Source organism: Balearica regulorum, chromosome 2 (assembly GCF_011004875.1).
Source record: "Balearica regulorum gibbericeps isolate bBalReg1 chromosome 2, bBalReg1.pri, whole genome shotgun sequence".
Lineage (NCBI taxonomy): Eukaryota > Metazoa > Chordata > Aves > Gruiformes > Gruidae > Balearica > Balearica regulorum.
In genome coordinates, this window is record NC_046185.1 from 14,551,846 (window position 1) to 14,579,007 (window position 27,162).

The window sequence follows — 27,162 nt, forward strand, 5'->3', positions numbered from 1 at the left end:
TTCTAATGCTATACTGTATTACGCACAAAAATATCCATGTATCAAGTATATCATAAATACAAAGTATAGAAATTCATTTCCTGTAAGTCTTTTACAGATTTTGTTCTGTGCCATATATTAATCAGTTTTCAAGCCACTGCTGAAATAAACGCATTCTCATTTCATCAGCAACTTAACTGCACTAGTTGAATATATTCTATATATTCTGCATGAATATATTTCAAAATTTGAGCCTAACTTCAAAGACTTAAATGAAATGGGAATTGTTTCCTATATGTTTGAGGAGCAGCAAACTAGCTAAAAGTTTTTCAACATTTTCCTTTCCATAAAAGACAAAAAAAAAATCCCTGTTTCCAGCAGGCTGAATATTGTTAATGGACATACTGTTCTTGCATGGCTCAGTCCCAAATTCACTCCAGTCAAGCAATATCGTCTAAGTTTCAATGAGGCCCAGGGGCATTAATCACCTTCTGTGGAGCTTTTAGCATAACAAAACTTTGACTTAATGTATTATAACATCTTCTCGTGTCATCCAGGATTAGCACCTCTTCATGCCAGTCTCTCTCACAGATGCAAGTCAGTACCTGCTCCAACCTATCTGGGGCCTAAGCATACAGCACTCACAAAAGGAAACAGGAGAGAGGAAGTCATTTGTCCAAGGTGACACATCCGTTGGGTCAGCAACTGAAACCCCACCATATGCCGTCTGCTCTCGAGGTTGTTGCCAGTCTAATAGTTAATAAGGTAACTGCAAGTCTTACCCCACAGTTGAACATTTTTTGTTCATCTTAGACATAGACTCCAATTTAATCACAAATACAGGGTTTTCTTGATTGCTATTTAAAAACAAGTTATGTGTGCTCTACTATTCTGTGATACAATTTTATTTATGAAGGCACTGCACTCAGCATCTAGCAATAATACAAGGAGGCAGCCAAGCTCAACAATTGCATTGGGTTTCAGGAATCAGTAATATACACTGGTAAGTTCATAGCTGTCAAAATCTAAAGGCAAGTAAAAAAGCACAAATGTAATTTCTTCTTAAATCTCCTCACATTAAAAGGATGATAACTTTTTTTCTTCCATCCTTTCATTTTGTTCCATGTTATCACACCATGTCCTTTGGATTTTGATACAAACCTCAGCATCAGACATTTCTACAACAACTAACCCAATTCTTAGGCTCACAACAGTGTGTGGCTGCGTGAAGCTCTAAAATTGGTGGTTTAAAAAAGATTCCTAAAGGTAATTAGTGTAACATGAGAGCAGACCAGATCCAGTAAAAGAACATACTAAAGAATTTTCAAAGGACTTCTTGTATAGAAAACAAAACAGTTCAGTTTGCTGGTAGCCACAAGACTACACTTCATAGATGACAGTCCAGATTCTCAGGATCACGTCCCCTAAATTTTTCATCATGGGAGCAAGTCCATTGACTACTACATGATTTTAGCACTGCCACCAAAATGAAAAATAATAGTATTATTCACCAAAAAAACAGAATCTAACCATATCCTAGTGATACTCTGAGTTTCTCAGCATTTGCTGTCTGTTTTCTTTAAATTTGGAAATCTTCCTGGAGCAAAAGTTACCGTTATCAGATGCCCACACTTACATAGTTAGAATTAACGAGAAAAAGGAAAATATGAAGAGTTCTTAAAACTACACATTTTACCATCAAGTTGCATTTCTCTGGAGACTTTATTCACATCATCCTGTGATCGCCCGTCAGTAATGACAACCAAAACCTTTGGAATGCCCCTTCTCATGCCTGCCTCTCCAGTAAACAAGACTTCTCTTGCATGTTTAATGGCTCTGCCTGAAACAGAAAAAAATGACAACATGCTTTTGGATATGACTTAAATCCAATTTCTATTGGCTTCTCATACCATATGTTAGACATCAATTAAAGATATCTCCACATAATCTGTCTCAAAAGTGTCACTCAGAGCTATGATTTCAGTCCGGAATAATTATCGTAAGACTGGAGAAAGCTGAGCACCTGGCTATAAATGGATTTCAGTAAGATGTGTTGGGTCCTCAGCAGTCTGTAAATTGGTGCATGTTGTAGTTATTAAAACAGAGATTTAGAAAAGTTTACTTTTGACCCTAACCTTTGAAAACCTTTGATGGCTTCAGCCATTCATTTCTTCAATCCAGAAGGTGAAGTTCAAGAACATGACATGTGTGGGAAAGGGTATTCTGTGCAGGTTACACATAGCAAAATTTTCCCTTACTGGATTGTAGGGCATAGTCCAGGTAACGACTAGAAGTGCCATTGTAGCATTTTCTTGAGTAAATGGAAAAAGTGTTATTTTGATACTACTGAGACTGGATGCAATGCAACAGCTGCGAGAAATTTCTCTGCAGTCTGAGAATAATAAAGCATATGGTTTCCAACTAAAACAGATTTTAACCCTTTCAGCACTCATCTTTAATTTCTTCACATCAGAGAGCTATCTTAAGGGATTAATTAAAATGTAACTACAACAGTCTTAAACGTACCACTGAGGCTTAACTGTCCTGGCTTATAATGAAACAGACCCTCCACTCTCCACTGTTTTCCTACATCCTCTGCAAGCTCCCTCCCACCTTCTCTCCTCTCCCACATTTCCACTTGCTAAGCTGATTTCATTAGTCCCCATTCCACCTTGTGGTGGGTTGACCCTGGCTGGGGGCCAGGTGCCCACCAGAGCTGCTCTATCACTGTCCATCCTTCTGTAGACAGGGGAGAAAAGGTACAACGAAAAGCTTGTGGGTCGAGATAAGGACAGGGAGAGATCACTCACTAATTATCATCACGAGCAAAACAGACTGAACTTAGAGAGGGAATTCATCTAATTTATTACTAAGCAAAACAGAGGAGAGGAATGAGAAATAAAATCAAATCTTAAAACACCTCCCCCCACCCCTCCCATCTTCCCGGGCTCAACTTCACTCCTGGCTTCAACCTCCGCCCCCCTCAGCGGCACAGGGGGACGGGGAATGGGGGTTACGGTCAGTTCATCACATGTTGTTTCTACCGCTTCTTCATCCTCAGGGGGAGGACTCCTCTCATCGTTCCCCTGCTCCAACATGGAGTCCCTCTCACAGGAGACAGTCCTTCATGACCTTCTCCAACGTGAGTCTCTCCCACGGGCTACAGTCCTTCACAAACTGCTCCAGCGTGGTCTCCTCCATGGGGTGCAGACCTTCAGGAGCAAACTGCTCCAGCGTGGGTCCCCCACAGGGTCACAAGTCCTGTCAGCAAACCTGCTCTGGCGTGGGCTCCTCTCTCCACGGGGCCACAGGTCCCGCCAGGAGCTTGCTCCAGCGTGGGCTTCCCACGGGGTCACAGCCTCCTTCAGGTGCCTCCACCTGCTCCAGCGTGGGGTCCTCCACGGGCTGCAGCTGGAATCTCTACACCCCCTCATCCTTCCTCCATGGGCTGCAGGGGGACAGCCTGCTTCACCATGGTCTTCACCACGGGCTGCAGGGGGATCTCTGCTCCGGCGCCTGGAGCACCTCCTGCCCCTCCTTCTGCACCGACCTTGGTGTCTGCAGAGTTTCTTACATCTTCTCACTCCTCTCTCTGGCTGCAAAAGCGCTCTCTAACTGTTTTTTCTCTTTCTTAAATATGTTATCACAGAGGCGCTGATTGGCTCGGCCTTGGCCAGCGGCAGGTCCGTCTTGGAGCCGGCTGGCATTGGCTCTATCAGACACAGTGGAAGCTTCTAGCAGCTTCTCACAGAAGCCACCCCTGTAGCCCCCCCACTACCAAAACCTTGCCACGCAAAACCAGTACACACCTTCCACAATCCCCAAAGTCATTCACCTCTGTCTAGCTCCCTCTCTTCCCCCACTCCCTGATCCTTGACCTCACTGTTGGTCAGAGGAGTGAATACCCAGCAGTAGGGGGTAAAGGGCGTAAACTGCAGATTACAAAGACTTTCTAACTTCAAAGCCGAACCTTTCACCTCCAGTGTGGAGATACCATGTTCTAACTGTCTTTGCACTGATATATTAAACCACTTAGGAAATAGGAAAGAAATACTGCAGGGAGAGTAGCAGGGAGAAAATCTGCATCACAATCGTGACATTTCTCACCTGTTTTTGTATTTCCTCCTTTGTAAGCTATTTGCTGAATAGCTTCAAGAAGTGTCTCTTTTGTTTTGTATGCATTCAATTTAAATTCTGTCCTGGGATCATCACTGAACTGAATTATTGCCACCTGTGTACACAGAAAATGTGTTCATTAGTAAAGCACGACCCAGAGTATAAGCAAAAAGTGAATCAGCGCATTTAAAACAAGGATTTATCTTGTAACTTTGCTTCATCCTTAAATTGACGCCAGATATTTTTTTCTCATTAAGAAGGTTTCACTAAATAAAGTTTAATTTTACTCTCTGCAGCCTTGGCAACCACCTAACGCTTTCTGATTTCACTTTGCAGCAAACAGGATGAGAAAAGTAATACCCACTTTGGCAAAAGCAGTCTCAATCAAGCCCAAAAGCAAAATCTTAGTTACAGCTGCTCACGTGTGTACAGTTACTCATACACAGAACTGCAGGGACTTTATTCAGTTTCCACAAATTAATATGTGCACATAAGTAACTTAAGTTAGGGAGCAATACTGAAGCAAGTAATAGACAGATTCAAGAATATATTCTGAAATACTGCCTCTTCCAAATATGATGCTACGTTAGTCCAGACCCTGTATTTTAATACTATACACTAAACCCCTATAACTTACAAAATGTATAATAAACTTCATACTCTATAAGTGGTGCCCCTGATTTAAAAGGAGTAATTCACATGCTTAAGCTTAAGCTTGTGCCTAAGTTTCTGAAGCACCATGGACTATATTCTGGGAAAATAGTTGTATAGCAAGAAATAGTAAAAATTGAGTATTCTTCAGTGTTTAAACAAGTTAATAATAATTTTCAATGCTATCCCAGACTGCATTTTATACAGGTAACACTTTAAATAGTATTATAGTTGCCCATAATCTTTTCTGGAACAGATTCAAGCACCTCTTTAAAGAAATACATAAATAGAACAACAATTGTAAATACTATATTTTACTTCAAGCCCTGTAGACTCTGTAGAATATGTGATTTTAAATAAATGAACTTTTAATTTTCCTTATCAATGCCATTTTTAGCTTACTTAGAAATAAACACCACAGTGAGTACCAATACCAAAAACATTAACACAAATTAAATCTCATTAGAATGATTTAGAGGAGACCGAAATGATACTTGGCCTTCATGCTAGCAAAATTCCTATCACGAATTTCACCGTATGGTGTGTATAAAAGAAGATATTGAAAAAAGTGCTGTCCTAGAGCAGTTTATATTTTCAAAAGAACTGTGAAATGATGTCAATTATTTTTGATTCATTTCACTCCTGGTGCTAGTCTAAAATATCCTGTCAAGTACATGCTCCCTCCATCCCTCTACATGTTGATTACCTGTGTTCCATCAGGACCAATCTTATCCAAAGCTCCAACAGTGCTATAAAGAAAGCTAATTATTTTATTGAAATTGTCATCTCCAATACTCCATGACCCATCCACCAGGAACGCTAGGTCAGCTTTGGCTGCTTTGCACACTGAGAAAGAAAAGCAAGTATTTTAGAATTAGAGCAATCCCTCAACTCCTCATGAAATCCATAAATCACTGAAGAAAATGTAACTGTCATGAAAAGCTCTTGTTTAATGTTAGTTACTAATGCTTTAGCAAACAGACCTGCTGGCACTCACTTCAGTGCAGGTGTAGAACCAGCTGAGCTCTGCGAGGGGTGAATGGTCTGCACTGACAGAATACACTTCAAGGCCACAGCAGTTCTTTAAAATCTGGCTAACCATTTTTATTTTTATTTATTTTTATTTAGGTTGTTAAGTAAAGTCATACATGAATTTATACAATCCCAGACTCCTAGCATGACATAATAAGCAAGATGAGATAATCTCGGCTGTGGAGGTTCCCAGTGGGAAGCTAGTCCATTCAAAAAGTTACTCTAAGCTCTGCAGTGCCTAATGCTCACACCCTTAACTGCACTATTTAGAAGCAATGCAGGTTTCCCCCATCTCATCTTATTCCAGCATGTTCCTATGTAGAATGGCCTGCAGAGCTGTACATCAGCCCACACGAGTTGCTCACTCTTTGATGGGAACTGGGAACATTCAGCGCTCTACAGAATCTAAGTTTATTGCTTGAGGTCAGAAACAAACAGTCTCAAAGTTATTTTTTCAACACATTTCATCTTGAAGAAAAATGTTCATCTAAATTCAGAGAATGGGACAGGAAGATGTATACCTGTATTTCTAGTTTTCTACTCATTACTCCTTAAATTAAAAAAAAACAAATCTGCTGCTATGCAGTTCTAAAACACACACACATAATGTGGTTTTTTTTCTGTACTCCTTGGATTAAATTCTCTACTACTGTACATCAGTTTGGTCCACCAACTTCAAGCTGATGGATTTGACCCTCAGTCTCCAACAATAATGCTCCCCTCACAATAATATACTATATATGTAGTATATAATAGTATATATATACCATATAACAGACGGTACAAAACACTACATGTTCAAATGATAAATAGAAGAAAATCTTCATTTAAAGAGAGACCGAACATTACCTAAAGTAGATATATTTTTAAAAATCATGCTGGTTTAGAAGTTTAATTACCCTAGGATATCTGCTTCACTTGCAAAATATGTATGGTTTAGGAGTTCTGGAAAATCTCACACATATTAACCCTCCTTTCTGCAAATTTCAACAATACAGTAATGATGTCAGATTTTTGGCTCATTAAATTTAAGTCAGGTGCAGTGTTGTTGTAGCAAATGCATTTTGAAATCTGATCCCCATAGGTCTAAGAGTGTCAGAAACAGAAAAACACTGCATCAACATCTTAAAATTACTGCGAACCCACACATGCAGCACTTACCTTCTTTTGCAGGAGGGATTGTAGGTGGTGGAGGTGGTGTTGAAGGTGTTGTTGGCGGTTGAGTCGGAAATGGTACTGGAGAATAAAAGGAAGGAATATTTTAAAAATGCTTAAAAGCCCAATATATTTTATCTCTATTAAATACAACATTTTCTACTCATCTCCACATTTAAAATTCATTATCTCTAATCAACTAGTTATGCAATTGGACAGAAATGTAGGTGAGCGTGCACATGTAATGTCCTCCTCTACTGACCACCTGAAAAAGGACAGTACTATTACAGAGCAATTAATAGCTGCACTTCAGAGTGAATGATACAACTGAACTACCACTGGAACTGCCCCTTTTTTTCAGGTTTCCCCAGCGTAGTAAACCATGTGGCAGCCCCATTCTTGACCTAGTATCCATAATTCATTTTGTAAAAGGTCAGTGTGCTATTCCTTTCTGACCACAGCCAGTCCTTAGTTACAGAAAGTATGTCTCTACCTGCCCTGGAAGAAGATACTTGTCCTGCAACCCAAAATACAAGAGACAGTGCAAAAAACAAGCCAGTGCCTGCACTCAGAGCAGATCACATCTGTCCTGATCAAGATTTTCCTGAACCCAGTGGAAGACCTTCTTATGTTTCCTGCTGGAAATGCAGTTCCAACCACAGCTCTACAGGACTGTGGCTTTGTTGCCTGAAGCAACTTTTACCAAGGTTACTATATAGAGTTTCTGAAAACTGGTTGCTCTGTCTCATCCTTCTCCCGACAATAAGCTTTGGAATGACAACCTCCCAGAAACCTAGCTGCATACATGATCACTGATGGACAGCTTTGCTGAATGGAAGACCTCTATTTAATGCCTTTCAGCACAGTCTTGGCTGAATTCTCAGAGATAACACGCACATGTGTTGACTTCCACAACTGTATCTGAGGAAAAGCTTCTACTTTCATTCAAGGGCATTTTTTCCATTTTTCTTCAGTGTAATTAGCATAAGAAGCCATAGGTGTCAGAACATCATTCCTTCCAGGCTATGCTTGTTATTTCCTATAATATATAAGTTATGTTTATAGACAATGGATAGAGTTAGATATGACAACTTCAGACAAGGCATCTTTCTTTGGCAAACAGGATTCATTACGAGCCTCATGTTCACATCAAAGCTGACTCCCACTGCAACTGATGTGGGTTTTCCCATTGGCTTCAACTAGAGCAAGGGAGAAGACTCTGAAACACCTACAAGAAACTAATGCCCAAGATCTCCATGGCCACAGACAGACCAGAAGTCTCCATTTCGAAAGGGTCCCAGCTGCAGTAAGACAACGTGAAAGTCTGCTCAGGTCACCCTGAAGAGTGTCATCTTCTGAGGTGATACAATAATTTGTCGGCATCATAAACCACCTTTCTCAAATGGACATGTAGGCCAAGGTGTGTTCTTCCTCATATCTCCTAACTCTATAAACTGCAGAGCAGACAAAATGCCTTCCTCCAAAAAGCAGGAGAAACTTGGCTCTTTCCTCACTGCTCTGAGAATGAGCCCTAGTTAACTGAGAAGTGGAGTCATGCACCTGTGCAAGGTTTTCCTATGTGAAACTATAAATGTGGGAAGGTTCACTTGAAGAGGAAGATTATAAACATTATCTTCCCTGAGACAAGGGTAATGGCATTGTGGTGTATAGTAATATAGTATGAGAAGAAGGGTAACACTGAGATTGAAAATGAGCTTGAAGAGAGACAGATAATGTTAAAATATTCACTCTATTCATCCTGTATTTTGTTTTGCAGTATTTTGAACTCATGAGAGTAGGATCTTGCCCTCATAAACAGCTTGGAGGGTTGGGGGATTTTTGCCTGTCTTTTGTTATTGAGATTAATAATAAAAAGCTTGCTTAGTTGGTTTGTTTTAAAATACATAAGTAGATAGGGTATCGCAGTCCCATTTAGCTGTAAGTCACTCAGATACTGGTGAAGTTTTACTAAATAACAAGAGCTGCAGGATACAAAACTTTCCCTGTTAGCTTCACGTTTTTGGAGGTGGGATTTTTTTGTGGGTTTGCTGTTGTCGTTTTGGTTTTTTTCCAAAATTGCAGATTTTCAGAGTATATCCTAGTGGGATTTTTATGAAGAAAACTAAACCACCCTCCCTGTTTTCATTCTCATTAAGAAGTCCAACAGTGAATGTGACTTGTAATACACAGCAGTAGTGTAAGAATCCCACACCTCTGTGGACGAGTCACAATGTAGTTGAAAAATTAAAAAAACTCAGCTAAAGGAAACTGCAAAGGAATAGCACATCTGTGGACAAAGCACAAGAAGCAATCAAGCATTATTGCTGCTGACTGAACTCTGATCTATTTTACTCACATGTTGTCTCCATGATGCTTACAGCAGGGCCCTCTATCTCCTGAAGCTGTGTATGAACACTGATTTTATATTCAGTTCCAGGCATCAGCTCAAAGAAACAATGTCTAGGTGTCCCTCCACCAAGATTTACCTCTTGCTTTTTACCATCTGGAATTATAAAAGAAACTATTAAAACATACTTTACTTTACTGTTTTATTGAATAATGTAATTTAAGTCTGAAATAAGAAGGTAACATGACAGGAGATGCAGGACAAGTGGTTGACATAAATTAATAAACTACATGCTGCCTTATTTCTAGAAATTCATCTCTTTGCAGAGGTCTCTACCATTTCATCCTTCATATAAAGTAGGAGCTGAGGGATGTGTCAGACATCTGCCGGAAAAAAGATTAATTTCATCCTATGCACTGAAGTTAATAAAAAACACTAACACTGTCATCAATGGGCTTTGGATCTGGTCCTAAATTCTCAGAGTCTAATGAGGAACTGTTGCATTATGTAATTCTACGGTATCCTTTGTCTATGTCTCTGGTTATCAGAGTCTGTAACGTGCTTAGTAATTGCAAGAGAGACCGAACTAGGTACTGTATTCCAGCTTCCACTAGCAACCACTTAACAAGTTGGTTAAGGAATAGTACTTACAGCGTTCTGAAATTAATTCTGCAAAATTCTAAATTGGAAAACATTTTGACAATAGAAAAAGCCTGGGTACTGAAAATAGCTTAAGGCATATTTTAATAATAATAAGAAAACCTTCAGCACAATTCATAATCTGTAGCAGAAAGAAGTGAACTACAAGCTACTAATCTCACATTTTGCAGAGTATATACAAAAGTGCCAGTCATTCACTGCCAAGGAAAAAACACCTGATGCATCAGGATAAAGATAATTGATCACTGCCTGAATATGTCCACAACCAATCTGACAATCACAACTCTTTATGATAAATGTTAATAAGAAAAAATTGTTCACGCTTTAGCTCATTCTGCTCACATTTAGGCTCTTTTGGATCAGTTAAAACAATTCTGGCAGGTCTATATGATGAAAGCAGAATGTTGGCTAGCTCCCAGATCACAAGGAAATCTGTGCTGTCTTGTGCCAGCCAGGATCTCTGCTTTCTGAACAGCTTGTCTATGTTCCAGGCCTTCAGATAAACTGTATCACCACCCATTTGCCGTTCCACAGAAAGGTCATTATCTTTTTGCAACCAAATTAGTATTATTTTTCACGATACCTTTGATAGATCCTATTAAATGTTATTAACTACAATTCATTCAAGTTATCCATGCTTCTAATTTGCCACCATTCAAAAGATCACTCATGTCTACTGGGGATAAGAGTTAGGCTGCACAGTGACTTCTCCATAACCTCTTCTGGCTAGACCTGAGAATCAGCAAGACGGAAGAGGCTGTAATTCACCCTCTACACAGTTAGTGCTGAAAGCATCAAGACACCATGTGTTGCCACATAAAAATATCTCATGCTTATCCACATGAGTAACATTACTACAAGCTATAATTAATGATCAACAGAATGAGAACAGAAAAAACTCTTCCGACTCTGTGAGCATGGTCTGGGTTCAATCAGAGCTTTCCATACCCTTCTGCCCTCCTCCCATGTCCAGAGCTATCACTGATGGTTTATTTATAATCTTTGATGTATTCTGTTCATCCTTTATCTATCTTCTCTCTCTCACATCAGTGAAAACCTATCTTCTACTGATAGATAAAACTCCCTCCCATAAAAATGACAAACAATCAAGATCTGTTTGATATAAAAGGACAGCAATGCTACTTCTACTCTAGAAACTTTCAATGTGTCCACATCTCTCTTCTGTCCACCATTTCCAGTATTTCAGGAGCCAGTCTATGGGTCCAACTGCATACAGTTTCTTAACTTATGCAATTCAATTTAGTGGGTTAGGCTGTAGGTCCATACAAAATGATTAGTAACTTACCCACAAGCGATTCTATAACTACCCTGTATGCAGTAGCATGTCTGTGAAGCTGCCACTGAGCACAGAGGCTAGTCATGCGGACTTGATAGGAATCCAAATTTGTCACACCCAGGTACACTGAAAATTAAATACCAAAAAATTAGATTTACTCCTCTAAAAAGACATACAAGGCAAAATGATAAAACAATTATCGTGAAACACATTGTGTCAATTCATTTCTAACAAGTAATTTCAAAAGCTGCTTAAAAAATGATGTCAATAAATTCCAAAATGGGAAAGAAAAAAAAAAAAGTGAGTGTTTAGATGAAAAGTTTGGAACTTAAGTCAATTTAGTTAAGACTAAATAATGAATATTTCTAAAAATTCAGTTACTACAAATAAGTATTAAAATATCATTATAACAGCAGTATTTCTGTCAAAATTTAGTTTAAAATTGAGGCTTAGATATATAAAGACTAAATCAGATTATGTATATGGAGCTAGGTAAAAAAAAAAGACTACATGAACTTTCCATTAAGGATGTTTATATCTACTACTATGCAAATATGTTTGTCTGATAAATAATAACAACTGCTTTATGACCCCTATCATGCTGACATCCAGCAGATTATTCTAAAGCCTGATACAGTATGATAAAAAAAGAGACTTTCATTTCAGGAAAACAATTTGCACACAACCGAAAAAGTCTTCCATGTGAAAATTTATTCAGGGAGCTGCACAAAGCCATAGTTATAGCGAGAAACAGCCTGTAGAGATCTGAACAGCATGAAATCATTCTTACAGGTTTTGGCTACGCCTGTTAGGGCATCACTGAAGCCTGTTGAGTATGAAGCAAATACTTTAACACTGTACTCCGTTCCACTGAAGAGATTTAGAATAAGAATGGTATTAATATCATCCCCTACAAAGGTCTCCAACGCAGGACCAGGGACTGCAAAAAATGAAATAGATTAGTAAATCATTTGCCCATACATTGAATTAGCAGGTAGTTAAAACAGATCTTAAGACAATTTCAAAATTACATGTTCTTCTAAAGTTACTGCTGCTTTTTTTCTTTTTTTTTTTTTCCTTTTTCTTCTTTTTTTAACCATACACAAAAACAAAGACACTCTGCCCCATCCTTTCATGGACAGAAGCCACAAAACACTTGGGAAATTCAGCAGAGGGATTCATTAGGGCAGGGATAGACACTGGCATCTGTTAAGACTCTTTTGTTCTGCTTCAGTGACTTACTACTGCCCTAAATAGGCAGCCAAAGATCTCCTCAGTTTGATGGTGTGCCAGGACCAACGGGGGGGCAGGGGGGGCGGACAGCAGACGCCAGCCAGCAAAACAGTCCCTAAGGGGTTCTTATACAACAGCATCATTTAACACTGTGCAAAAATGATAATGAAAATAGAAAAGAATAAAACTGTCCCAATTCAGAACTGCAAACAGCTCCTTTGTCACCTCTCTTAGCTGTTCTGGATATATTTCAGAAACCAGGCAACAGTATTGTCTTTGGACACTATTTTGGTCCCTTAATGGTCACACATTTGTACTTCGCTTTCAGTAGAGGACTGTTTTTCTAAAGAAATTTGAAGGAGAATGAGTGCCTTGTCTAACTGCAACGTGCAGGTAGGCAAAGGATGCAGCACAGACAAAATGAGCAACAAATGAAGTGGCAGGTTTTTTGGGGAGGTGTAGGGTGGGAGTAAAAGTCAAGGAAACTAAAGCTTTGTTTGCGTTCTAAGGGGAAGGAAGTTGAAGGACAGGAGAACTCAGAAGAGAGGTACAGGAAAAGAACAAAGGCCGTCTCTGAAATAAATAGAAAGAGTCATGGTAAAATGACATAAAAGGACAGACTGAAAGAGTTGGGTTTGATCAGCCTTAAGATGGAAAGTCTCAGGGGGAATCTTACTGCTGCCTACACCTACCTAATGGGAGGGGGTAGAGAAGATGGAGACAGAATCTCTTCTGAGGCAAACTGGAAGATGGTAAGAGAAAACAGACAAAATTTGCAACATGGGAAATTTTGATTAGATATTAGGAAAAACAGTTTCACAGTGAGAGAAGTAAAAAACTGCAACAGATGCCTAGAGAGGTTTTGAAAACTCCATCCTTGGAGATATTACAAACACAACTGGACAAGGTCCAGTAAAACCTGTTCCAAGCTGGCCCTGTTTTGAACAAGGAATTGGACCAGATGCTCTCCAAAGATCCCTTCCAACCTGTATCATTCTGTGACTACAAAACTTTCATTTCAAACCCTGAGACACCTAAATAATAGCACTTTCAAGGCTGTAACTGTAACTTTAAGATTTAAGTACGAAATTCAGCAAAAGATGATGTCAAGACATTGTACAGTCAAAAACAAATAACCAAAAAAAATCAATTTAAAAACTCACTGTTGATTGGTTTGTAGACAATTCTGTAACCCATTGTTGGTGATGGCGGGGCATCCCAACTGATACGTAATCTGTTGTACCATTCATCTGAGACACGTAAATTTCTAGGAGCAGACAAGGGTACTAAAAGGAAACCAAACTGAGTTTTTACAAGTTTATCTCATACGAGGACCTGCATAAAACTCAAGACATGCATGAAAATAATGAGATAGCCAGTATTCTCCAATTTACAGTTAAAAATGAACGAAAGTCTTTAATCAAATTCTTCCTTGGCATAACGCCAGTGGAGTAATGTTGATATATTTAAGAAAGTTATACCGAGTGATACCAAGGATTAATTACGAACTTTGTTCAACAAACAATGAATTTTTGAATTAATTCCCAATTTTGTCCCTACAGTTTTTTAAAAATGTAAGATAATTCAGATAAATATCTTGTATTTATATAGTTTCTTTTAATCCAAGTGCACTAAAGTTTTTAATGTATAAATCATGCTCTTGTGAACACGCTTTCAAATGGAATCAAAGGAATGATTTACTAGTTATTTAAATGTCTGCACAAATAGCACTTCAATTTAGGCAGAAATTATGTAAATCAAGAGAATAATTCAATAAAAGTATACTATCATGACTAACAGTGCACAATGAGATGATTTTTTACCAATATACGGTAGAGAGAGAACTTAAGCTACAGCTGAGTAATCTTTTGGTACTTGGTCAGAACTCTAGAGATAATGCAATCACTTTTTTATAAAAGTTCAGCAGCATTCTAATGACCTTTAGGAAGTAATGATCTCACACAAAAGAAAATCTAACAGTACAATGGTTGGTTTGATACTATCCCAGCTGGCATTGTTTACTTTATTTTCTGCATTAGTTGGCTTGTCTTTGGTGGGCTATCAATCAAGGATTTATCAGCTTTATTACTCAACAAGTTTCTGCAAACTCACAGTATTTGTATATAAAATACAATCTGTCAATTAGAAGCAACCTATTGTTTATAAATCAATGAACTGAGATTAATATAAAGCTCTTGATTCATATAAGTCATGCAAAATAAGCCCAAATTTATATTAAAATATATCACCATGGCCAAGGAAAAACCGCCAAGAGAGTAAGCATTTCTTCATATATAGCCTGGCCAAAGACAAGCAGAAAGTTTGTACTTACGAGTTTTGCCAGGTGCTGAGACGCTGACTCCTTCCCCATCAGAATAGATGGGAGTGACGGTAACTTTGTACTCTGTGTCAGACAGCAGAGGTTGAAGCAGAAGAGTGTTTTGTCTCCCAGGCACCATTACCTGGATGGTCAGAAATAATCAAGCTTAATGACGAGGGCCAAAACTTTTTTATATCTCACATGATCTCGGACACCATGTTCTACTAGTATTGCTGTATAGCTTGCATTTTTAAATATTTCTGATGCTCTATGGTAAAATAAAGCAATTTCATTTTCCCCCCTTTTAACAGTTTTACTAGTTATACCAGTTATAAAATAAAAAGGAGAATGTGCCTATGTGATAAGACAGTTTTATATTAAACCTACAAGCCATTACAGCTCCATAAACCACTGCTACTATATGGGTGGTTAGGACTTAAACAATTTTAGTGTACGGACAAAATAAATCCTTTTATTGTATTTATTCTTGACACAAATATGATTGTCCAAAGCTATGCCCATTAATAAAGGTTGATGTTCTATGGGGATAGAAAATCTTCCTTCCCTGGCAGGAAGGAAAATGAATTCAGGAGATCAGAAAGCATGAACTGAGGAAGCAGGAATAAAACATGTTTGTCCCATCTGCATCTAGTCTGAGGACAAGGAAATGAAGGCGGCTGTTTAGGAAAGGAAGTAGGAATACATCCCACAAATAGCAGAGGATCCCAAACTGTCATGAAACATGGAAGCTCTGCAGTATGAGTCCAGCCAGGCAACCTGGTAGAAGTAGAGAAGCTGTAGAAATTCCTCCAGGCAGTTTTGAGTGTGCTCAACCACTGAATTAAGCATTGCATCTTTCAGTACAGTACAGGGTTTCCCCATAAGCAGCTATTTCTGAAACTCTTCAATAGATTACTATATTTTAGCCAGAGCCCCACAAACTAGTATCACAATAGTGGTGGTAGAGGTGCCCAAGTAAAGCCGTGCAATCTTTTAATTTGCCGGTAAAATTTTAATCTCAGAGAGTCTCCAAAGCCTGAATGGGGAGTTACACAACACGTGGAGTGGACATGGTAAAAAAAGAGAAATCCTAAGTTTCCTTCATGAAACCTGTGCTCTGAAGTGATGCTGTTGGAAACAACAGTCCCAAGGTCCAACCTCATATTTTGGACCCTCCCTGGCCCATCCCTCTTGTCTGAATTTATCATTTGAGCCAGCAACTGCACATTTTTGGCAAGACGTTCAGAGACCTATAAGCCCTTTAAATTCAAGGGGAAAAAGCAGAAACTGAGTCTAAAAAAGGTTTGTTGTTTCAAAGACGACTGATGCACACGATGATGGCAGAGCAAAATTTTCTGAAGCATACACTCAGACAAGAAAGCTCTCACCAGTTTTAATGCTCCAGGAAACATTCAAACTACTTCTAATTTTGGCAAGAGATACAGAGAAGGAAATTAATCTAGTACACCCAGGTGCTGAGACTTGTCAAAAGTACTTCATTCATTGATCAAAAATGGACAAAACCATCTAAAGACACGTGCATTAAAGATTCCCATGCTAAACTCTTCCATACATATGCTCAAAACACAAACCAAGTTTCTGAAAAAAAGAACAACCAACTTATTTGGCTTTTTAGGAGAGGGGATGCAAGCATTGAGAACTCTCTTTTCCACATGTGCATATCAGAGATCTTCTACAGACCAATATAGTTTTCAGCATTGAGAAATATTCTTGGCTTTCAGGAAGAAGAAAAAAAAATGTGATCCTTCCAGTCTGTACAGCACACCCAAGAACATACATGCAATTTAGGTCTTGACCCTTCTGTAGTGAAAAGTATTCTATGACATTTTCTAGTCCCTGATTTTCAGCCAATTGCATAAAAGATGAAAAAAGCTTATTAATATTTTTATGGACAGGGAGGAGTAACTGAAATTTACATCACTGTAATCAGAGCCAAAAAACATAAGCATCCACCACAGAATTGTCACGCTATAGTATATTTAAGCCCAAATTCCACAAAACCTTTGGGTTCTTCTTAAGAAATGTACTTAAACATACAAACACTCCCCTAAAAATTGAACGTCTGTGTCATTTCATTGGCCTCTCTGTTGCACCTCTCAGGTGCTTGAAGCCACATGAGAAAATACTTTGCTTCTATTTAAAATATGCTAATTTGAAGTATAATCTTATGTCATTTCTTATTCAGTACTATACTATCATATAGTTGAGGTACATTCATAAAGCATGTTTTCCAGCCCAAACGGAAACCACTAAATTAAAAGTTCATTTTCAGATTATAGTTGAAAGACATGGCTAAAAATTAATTTTCTACCAAGGTCTCATAAAAGATGAACGAAACCAAAATGAAAAAAGACTGATTCATATTTTCTAGAAAAAAGATATTCAACTAACTCCTTTTAATGTTTTTTATTAGTCTGATACAGAGCTAAAAAATGTCAGCTGCTACTCATCAAAAAAAGCCCATATTTTCGATATAACTGTTGTATGAACAACAGTGAGTCACATGACAGATACAGAAGGAGAATGATATGGGGAATATTTTTGCATTCTGAGCTATTTACTAAGAAAATAACCTCGAACTATACAACTTAATCTCTTAAATGTATCTACATAGAGCTATCTCCGAATTTTGTAACTTGGTTTTTGTGGAAAGCAAGCACTGCAATATTAAGATTTCCCCAATTGTTAAAAAAATAAAAAACAACAACAAAAAACCCAAAACCCACAAACCCCCCCTAAAAAAAACCCCTCCAAAACATAGCCACTGAGAATTCTGAAATTATCTCAGAAATTGTGAAATCTTAAAATAATACATCTAGTGCTTCTTTTTTTTATTCTTTGCTATACGCACAAAAGAATACATGTAGTACTCTTCATTCTTTCAAATATTCTCCAAAATCTTGATCACCAGAAACTTTTTTTGTGTAAGGCAATTTTAATTTTGATCATCACATGGTATTAGAAAAATAACAAATGTGCTTAGGCAGTGAGATTAAAAAGTGCTGTCCTTATTGTGACATGTTCAGGTTAATGAGCAGTATGAGCATTTGAACTTTAATTACATTGCTTTAGTATAAAATGAGACTTTTAGGGAAGGAGCAAAATAGCTGAAGGAAAAAAAAAATCACTTAAGATTGTCCTGTACAAACATTTAAGAGTTGTTAAAACACAATCTCAGGATAGAAAAAGGTCTAGGAGTAAAAAGTAAATAAAAACCCCACCAGCCAAAAAAAAACCACCAACCAAAAAACTTAGACAAATTTTAAAGATACAGCAAAAGGAGGACAGGCAGCTACTCTTTGAACTATGACTTCTTTAAACATCTGCGTGACTGGGCCTTGATCTTATATTTGCCTGCTGTTGCCTGCAGTGCAGCAGGTGCTATATGATTAAAACTTTGAAGTTCAATCTTACAGTAATACCAAACACGGATCTTTTACTAATTGTGACAGGAGCGTCATATAAGGAGAGACTATGCCTTAGCAATTACTAAACAAACTTTTCAAGCTTATGAAGCCATTCGCAAAACCCATACAGACCATTCTTACCGCTTCCTCAGCACGGTCACCTTTCGCAGTGAGATAGGTCACTCTGAACTGCTGAATATTGTAATCTGAAATGTCCCATATCACCCTCAGACTTGAAGTTGTTTCATCATCTATAACGAGGTTCCTGATTCCTGTTCGAAAAACTAAAGCCAAAAATAATTTAATTAATATTTTCTCAACACTATTTTTAGATTTTAAATTGTGCTAATTAGCACCAGGTAGCTGCAAGCTCTACTGAAGTCACAGTGAGTCTGCAGGTCCATGGTGGGGCGAACCTATACAGTTCAGTCACACTTGGGCTTAATAACATAAAAACTTTAACCATTTAATAAAATAATAGTTATCCTATACTGCCATTAACATTACCCCATCTACTTTGTTTATATTACTCATCTTATGGAGCTTTAGAATAATCATCAAAACTCCACTGCAGCTAGAATGCTACAGAAGAGAAATATTCCAGAACTGTTGGTCCTTAAAAGTCAATTTTCAAATTCCAGGGAAAACAAACAGAACGCTCAAAACTAAAGAAAATTCTGAAGAGTTTCCAAGCTCGTATTTATGAGGAGAAAGAGAAAAGAGAGCTCAATTTTCCAAATCAGTCTCTGCATTCCTATGTAATATCACGGTAACGTTCAGAGTCCCTACAACTGCATTATAGGTTGGATCCTCATCCACACATGGCACGTGCAGGAAGCTGGCCACACGCAGAAGGGTGGTGCAGGAGTGCAATAGTGCACACGTTTCACCAGTGTGTGCACTATTTCACACACACACACACCCCACCCCCCCCGCCTGGGGTCTACACCTCCCCAAGATCTGCCGTGGCAGTGTGCTGAGCACATGGACCATCAGGACCTGGGGCTGTCAGCTCCTTGGTAATATCACAGCTCTCTGCCCCCAGATCTGAGTGTGCTTGTGGGGAGCCACCACAATGCATTCAGCATTTAAACTGTTCGTGTTTATTCTGTTTACCTGCTGTGGTGGACTTAGAAGTTGTGGTACTGGTAGTAGTCACCGTTGTAGGTATTGGGGTAGTCCTCGCAACTGAAAAACAATATTCAGCTCACTAACAATTCAACAAGCCATGGAAGTCACAGTGCTTATCTCCTATGTCTAACTATGACAATGAAACTATGTGCTCACACCTACAAGTATCCCACACACTTCAGGCATTTCAGAGACTATAAGGGAAGTATTCATTTAGTTTACTTTAGGCACATATATTTGCAGGATTAGCACTCAGATCTACAGATAAGACATAATTATAAACTATACAATTAAATAAGAATGCATATAGTTTCCCACATTTCTGGCTGAACTATGCATAATGACTTCCACTTTGACCGTTTGTTAAGGTTGTCAGATTAATTGAATTGAGGGCTATTTAAGGATGCGTCACTTCTGCCCATGTCAAAACCAGAAAGTACACTGAGCAACACCGGGCAATGCTGGCATCACTTGGATGGATAAAGGCTTCTTGTCTTAACAGACGGTTCAAGATTTAGCTTGCAATTAAATTACTAAGAATCAAATAAATTTTTGAATTTGCACATTAAAAACATAGTTGTTTACTTAACCATGTCGCTATCTGTAAAAAAGAGAGTGCATAGAGCAATCTACCTGCACTGATGGCCACTGTTTCGATATTAACTATAAAAATATACTGCACATGATTGTCAAGTTTTATCTTTATTACTTCCACGTTAATGTCGTAGGATGCCTGTGTTAGCTTTTTGGATCACTGTTTCAGCCAAGAGTGAATTCACCTCTAATGAGTATAAATTACATAAATAAGAGAAAAAGAGTGTACTATAAATGCTAAACATCTTAAATTAATTTCTTGTAAATTGTTTACTTTAAAATATTTATTCCCCCTAAAATCTAATATACCTTCTCATAAAGAACCCTGGTAAAAGACTAAATATTGAAATGTAGGATGGAAGAGTATCTACCCAAACCCAAAGGTTATTAATACCACAGCTCAGATAGGGAGCCAAACCATCATTTTGATTCAGTGCCATCTACCTCATAATATTAAATAAGTAAAAAATACAGTCAGCAAAGCCCTAGTGCTAAACCACCACATTCTTCAATATTATAGCTACCCAAAGATGGACTATATTTTAAATATAAGATATATGCATTAAATTTAAATCACTTAAATATCTCTTCAAAATTACAATCAAGAGTTTATCTTACATGTAGCTCCAAGAACAGCAACAACTTCACTTTCACTTTCATCATCAAAAACTGCCAGCAAAGAAACTTCATATTCTGTGTTGGGCAATAAACCCTCAATAACATGACTGTCTGTATCTCCATTTATGACAACCTAAGTAACACAGCAAGATTAGAGAAAATCAGTCCTGCATTTGATTAATTTATATGAATTGACTGAAATGAAAGAAGGAAAATGGTTTCTCCTTTAAAATAAATGAAATGTCCACTCAGATCTGCCCAAAGAATTTATTAGCTATGTTGAAAGAAAAAGTATCACAGAGTACATTGGGGAGAAACACTGTTTAGAGTACTTAAAATTTATTTATTATTTTGTAGATGGCTTGATTATTCTAATGGGTAGTCTTATACTTTCACTCACAACTAATTAATTGCTAAAGCTGACCATATGCATTTCATTTGAAAATCACTAAAATTCAAAACATTCATCAATGAAAGCAACACAACAGGGTAGATCAATTTTCATTCATATTTCTACCATTCAAGCACTGTTATGACAAATGTACTCAGCATCTCCACAGCCTTACAAAATGCTGTCTCTCTACCAGAATTATAAACCCTGTTATGGTTCCACGTATCTGAATGCGACTTGAAAGAACATTTGCTGCAGGCTTGGGGATTAGGGGAGATGTGCTGATGAGAAGTTTGCTATATGGTGTGATGCTTTAAATGGTAATTTTCCTTATTTCTACCTATGACAGCAGCAGAAGATTCACATGTGCAATGTTAACTGTAAGCAGAAGGTTTCACTTCAGATTTTGTGTTTCATTTATTTGATTGGAAGGGATCAGCAGACAGGCGGGGATTGGAGCTAAAGGGGGCTGTAAAGCAGAATGCAAGGACCCTGCGCATTAATTCAGGTGGAACGGGCTGAACGGATTTGGGAACAGTTTTTAGGTTATGCAGACAGGTACTACAAAACAACAACCTTTCTCTAGGATAGCACTGGCAAGTTTTTAAAGGTAGCCACTGTATACACACAATCAAAGTAAGACTTATAACAGAAATCAAGCAATTGATACATGCTGCATAAAATCTACTACAGCAGTTAGCAGAAACAGTGAATCACACTTTACTCTTTTAATTGCCACAGGACATTTCCTGAGTTGGTCCTGGGGAAGAGAGACCTATAAAACAATCACAGACCTTCTGAACTCAAGTACAGAAAAAAAAAGCAGAAAGAAATGAGTTGGGGCCGTGCCTTCTACAACTATCGAATAATGAATTAGGCACCCCACACTGCACACTTTCTGGCACAGATTTTCTTGGGAAAATTTCAGAAACAAGCTTAAGTGAATCTAGCTGTATACTAAGTAGGTATAAGCAATACCTTCCTTTCCAGTTTCCCAGAGACTCTGGTCATATATCAAATCACAATGAAATATCTATACAGAGTTACTATCTTACACATAAATTTGGCATACTTTTTGAAGCATAATTTCTGTCACCCTCCACTCCCTGCTAATTTAGCCCACAGAGAAGACCACAAAAAGAAAGAAGAACACAAAGTGCTGAACTTTCAAGTGGAGAGGACAAATAACAGAGGCAGGAATAGTAACAAGCGCACGAGTACAACAGCATTCACTCTCTACTGTAACCTAGAAATAAAAGGTCACTCTTACATTTATTCTGGCTTTTTAGCACTAACACCCCACTAAACGCTCCTCACCCATCAACAGTGTGGGTGAAGTAAGAGAGGTGTGTAATTCTCACCGCCACCCCCTGACCCCACTCAGCTAATTGGCAAGTTGGGTCTTGGGAGAAAGATGGAGGGAGTGCATGTCATTTCTCTGCATGACTGATCACTTAGCTGGGAAAGAAGCTTAAAGAGGCAACAGCCTGGAGGTATTGTACTATCCTAGGCCTGACCCCATTAGAGAGGTCATGCAAGGAGAACAAGAAAGCAGCTCGGGTATTTTTAATATTTCAGTACATTGAAATATTAGGACCTCCAGCGGTTTTTAGTGACTACAATGAACAAGTGGAACCTTAAAAGTTCAAATATTTCTTGATCATTTATTATCACACTCAAAGAACACAGATATCATAAATCTTACTTAAAAAAGCACATAGCTTAAAGGGATTCACTGACAGCTACTCACTGGAACTTAAACAGAAACAAATCACTTCATCTACTGCAGGAGAAAATGCTAGGGGATGCCTGTGTCCACTCACTCATCTGCCAACTCCTTTTCCCTGCTCACTCCTGCAATTTCTTTCTTTCTTGCATGACTCCCTCTCACTAGGTGAAAAGGAAGAAAGAATCAATCTAAGCTAAATTTTCAGGAAAAAAATGCCACATAACCTAAGCTGGAGCAACTGCTTTCTGCCCTCATGGATGACAAAATGATGCCTGAAACCTACGGCCAGGTGGGAAATGTCATCTTCCCCACTGAGTTCTGTACCCAGATAAACAGTTTGCAGATATGGCCTCGATGTGGCCTGTCTTCACAGTGCCGATGCCAAGAGAGCAAGATGTTTGAAAGAGTCATTAAAGATCAAGGAGTACAATAGAAACCAAAAGAATGAGTAAATAAAGAAAGAAAGGGAAAGAGGAAATGAGACAGACTATGAAAGATGAAAATTTGGTAAAGGGAGAGAAAGTGTCTATTGCAAAATACTTGGAAAAAGAGAATAAAACAGGAGAAGCTAAAAGGATGAAAAATCATTTAAAAATTCAGACTGATTAAAACAGAGAAGATGCACAAGGGCCTAGAGCAAAAAATACAGCGTGAGGGGGAAAATGAGAAAGAACTGTAAAGAGGAGAAAAGGAACAATCTAATAAGTCACCTATGTGTAAACTTTCCTTTTGTGACATTACATAACTAAGGCTACACAGGCAATTTTACTGTGGCCAGCACATTAGACAAACGTAGAGCCTTATGTGAGGATATCACTGCTCTGGCTCAGCTGTTGTCTTCTTCACAGCGAAGCAAAGAACATGAACTTATAAAAACTGAAGCAGCATCAAACGGCAACACTAGTTATATGGCAGTTGGCACATGACAGGTTAGTCACAAAAGATCTCTACTTTCCTCATTTCCTCTTCAAAAAGAAACTGGAGTATCGTTTTGATTTTGGTTTAGAGAGCTTTGCAGTGGGGCAGAATTTTCTGTAAGTCAACTGGCCATATTTAACAGGCAAAAGTTGCAGCATAAGTGTCCTCAGAATGTAATTCTCTCTTCCATTTCACACCCTCAGAAAGTCAAGGCAACTCACCTCTTCAGATTCCCCTCCATCCAAAGGAATCCACGCCAATCTGTAAAAAGCAATATCGGAGGAGGTGGGCTTCCAGCTGACCCTAAAACTATCTGTTGATGCTTCATCAATTTCCAAATGCTGGGGAGCTGGAACTCTTTCTGCAAAATATCATGCAAAAGAAAAACGAGAGCAAATTATTCTCTGAGACTTGCATAGATGGCAACATCAAGCATGTACCACTTTACCTGCAGTTTGTTACAAAGAGGTAGGTAACACAGGAGGTAGATAACAAAGGCACTACAGATTCTTTGCACACTTATTTGTACTTAGGGAAGTGTTTTTGTAGTTGGGGGAGGGGAATACACACAATACATGCTCTTCATCTCCTCTAACTGGACAAGCCTCCTTGTCCTCTCTCAACTGAAGGAGCTCCATGCAACCCTCGCTCCCTCTCCTTTGCTCAAAGCTCTGTGCACCGTGCTCTTTTCTTTTCCTCTACCTCAAAACAAAGTCCCAATCTCTGCCCTTTCCAAAGACTCCATGGGCATTTTCATTTGCAGTTTGGACATAGGTATCAAGTTCTTGTTCCATACATGTATGGTTTTTTTCTTCCACCTCATGTTTCTCTTTCCTCCCTCAAAGTCCTTCTCTTCCCATTGTTATATTCAAAAGCATTGCTAAGTATCATCAGTCATTTGTTTAATCCATAACTTGCAGAACTACAGTTACACAAACTGTAACTGTGCTAAACAGACTAGGAGCTTTAAATGCTTTATATTTTCTCATTTTGGTGTTCCAGTTTCTCTGTATGTAAATAAGGCTCTACCCTTTATTGCCTAGATAGTTCACTGGTTAAATGTATGATTCAAAACTCATCATACTTCAGCTGGAGAGACAAATGCCATCACACTTGAATGTGTGGCACACTGAATGTGTGGCACTGAATGAATTGGCACACTTCAGAGAACTGGGGAGACAAATGCTTTACTACCTAATTGCAATAAAAGATGCTTTAAAATGGCTGACTGTGGAAAGACTTAAGAAATTAACCTTATCCACACAAATGTTTTCATGATGTCAAAAGATTACTCTTATGAGTAAGGATGCAATTGGCCCCATAATAAGGGAGCAAAGAAGCTGAAAACTCCAATGAAAATAACAGAAACCATTCCATATATCTGATTTAACAGCCAGAGACACTTGCTGTTACTCATCTTACTTTCCAGTAAAGTAAGAGAGTATAAAAAGTTGTTGGAAAGCCTTCAAAAGTTCAGCAATACGTACTTGTGGTAAAGCTGCCAGTAAGTGGTTCAGATTGTCCTTCATCATATAGGGAGAAAATAGCAACAGTATACTCTGTAAGGGATGTCAGGCTTTTTAGAGTATGGGTTGCAACTCGACCAACTTCCACCTAGAGAAAGCATAATTTGCAATAAATAGTGATCATACACTTCACATTATCAGTGTCTGAAATTCTGTTGGGTAATAATGATACAGAAAGAGAATGTCATGTAATTAGTAGAGAAATTCTGGAAAACTAGGATCAAGTATAAATTCAGCACTATAAAAGCTGGTAAAATCAATTAAAATAAATGAACTAGAGAAAAGGAAAATTTTGTTTATGACAAACAAGGGAAAAGGAGAATTCAGCCTTAGTAAGCCTAACTCACTAGCTAACATATTGGCACTGTGTGTTCAGGAATCCAGAAGGGGAAGGAACTTTTTGGGCTATTGAATCCAGTCCTTCATCATGTAGAATCGTTGCATAAACCATTATGTTTAACATTTGTCAACAGAAAAGATGAGAGTTTCATCTGGTCGCTATCCAGCCTGCAGTTAACATGACTTTGCCGGGGATATAAAACTCAAAGCTGTACAAACTGGCAGTTTATCGATCCAACTATTCAGTGTCATGTTAACTTGGCACCACAGGGGAAATACTACTGATGCAGAACAAACAAAAAAGTGCCACCTGCTCTCTAAACAGACAGAAAGGAAAAGTTAAGAGGCAGATAAAAACCTGATGAACATTCACTCACACTATAAAGTATATTATCACAAGCCTGAGATGTTCAAATATCATTGTGATGAGTACAGCCAGATGTATTATCTATATTAAGGGTAATCAATAAGAAGAGGTCAAGTGATTTCTAATTTAAATTTTAAGAGACCTAGCAGAAAGAAAAAGAGACAAACAATTGCACAGGTATGCTCTCTTCTAAACTCGGGAACAATTTCTTCAGGTTTAATACAAATATTCCGTCTTGTATGGATGAAAGGCCAGATATGTCCCAGAAGAAACATAATTACACGTAACTACCATTAAAGATTTTTGGAGGGCTAAGTTATCCATGACAACTTATTTTGTAAGGGATCTCACCTATTTTAATAATTGGACTCATTACTGCAATTATTTTTTAAAAACCTTTTTCTGCATTTTTTCAGATGTCTGTATTAATATAATTCCATCCCATTTTTCATTCTATCACAGAATTCATGCTGCTAAAAGCTTTTATAAAGCACCTTTAGTAACAAGGCATAACTAAATATTGCATAAGTAAATTATTAAATGCAAGTCTAAGTTAGAACATCTTGGTATCATCTTATCATTCCGTTCAAGCCAAATCCTGTTTCCAGGAAGAGAGCTTTCAATATGTAATTAAAGCAATAAATGTTAAAAAAATGTGGCAAAGTCATCAGATTGTCTTTCTGGATGAGCTTGAGTCCATGATGTATGATACATTGAAAGATTTGTTATCTGGACTGAATCAAGAATAAATATTTCCACATCATACATTTAGTCTACTTGAGTAGTTTCCTTCAGTTTGTGTGCACTAGCAATGAGTGTTCTGGTATGTAAGGAGTTCAGAGTACTGTCCCCCCCACATATGATGCACTCCAAATGCATATCCGGTACTAAGCAAACTCTTATTTGCACTAAGTTTCAGAATTCTTTAGCAAAGCTCTTGTTACAGCTTGCAAGGTAGTTTTTGTTTATAAAAGTTATCCTTAATAATTACTAAAGTTTGGGGACGTCTGAGGTTGGCTAAGGGAAGAAAGATGCTAGTAATTTACCTCATTGGTTTCCGTTCCATCTGTTTTAACGTACATGATGCGATAGCCATTTACATTTTTGGAAGCGGGATCCCATGTTAGCTTAGCACTACTGTGTCCAACATCAGAAAATTTCAAGTTTGCTGGTGGACTTAGAGGCACTTGAAAGGAAAGAGATAAACCCATGAAAGTGATTCCAGGTTTCAGCCATGACATTTTTCAAGTCTTGAAAATAAACTGCACATTTTCCATTCAAAAGTTTATATCACCAATATTTATAGTAAAAGATCTACATCAATGGAGCTA

General features: G+C 38.1%; 1 protein-coding gene across 8 annotated transcripts in view; it reads right to left on the minus strand.

Moving 5' to 3' along the window:
- COL14A1 (collagen type XIV alpha 1 chain) overlaps nucleotides 1–27,162 on the minus strand; it is a 129,864-nt gene that overhangs the window by 47,508 nt on the left and 55,194 nt on the right. For 6 of the 8 annotated variants that reach the window (XR_012833729.1, XM_075743416.1, XM_075743419.1 and 3 more), the window contains exons 14-28: nucleotides 26,878–27,017; nucleotides 25,087–25,213; nucleotides 23,821–23,960; nucleotides 20,562–20,694; nucleotides 19,335–19,406; nucleotides 18,351–18,502; nucleotides 14,803–14,932; nucleotides 13,634–13,756; nucleotides 12,028–12,177; nucleotides 11,247–11,363; nucleotides 9,290–9,436; nucleotides 6,940–7,014; nucleotides 5,453–5,592; nucleotides 4,087–4,210; nucleotides 1,676–1,819 (exon numbers count right to left, since the gene is read on the minus strand). Coding sequence is in view for 7 of the 8 variants with exons in the window: in XM_075743416.1 (XP_075599531.1) it covers nucleotides 1,676–1,819; nucleotides 4,087–4,210; nucleotides 5,453–5,592; nucleotides 6,940–7,014; nucleotides 9,290–9,436; nucleotides 11,247–11,363; nucleotides 12,028–12,177; nucleotides 13,634–13,756; nucleotides 14,803–14,932; nucleotides 18,351–18,502; nucleotides 19,335–19,406; nucleotides 20,562–20,694; nucleotides 23,821–23,960; nucleotides 25,087–25,213; nucleotides 26,878–27,017 (1,914 nt within the window). In the remaining variant the exon portion in view is untranslated. The remainder of the gene's footprint in view (nucleotides 1–1,675; nucleotides 1,820–4,086; nucleotides 4,211–5,452; nucleotides 5,593–6,939; nucleotides 7,015–9,289; nucleotides 9,437–11,246; nucleotides 11,364–12,027; nucleotides 12,178–13,633; nucleotides 13,757–14,802; nucleotides 14,933–18,350; nucleotides 18,503–19,334; nucleotides 19,407–20,561; nucleotides 20,695–23,820; nucleotides 23,961–25,086; nucleotides 25,214–26,877; nucleotides 27,018–27,162) is intronic. The other 2 variants (XM_075743420.1, XM_075743417.1) reach the window with 1 other exon arrangement.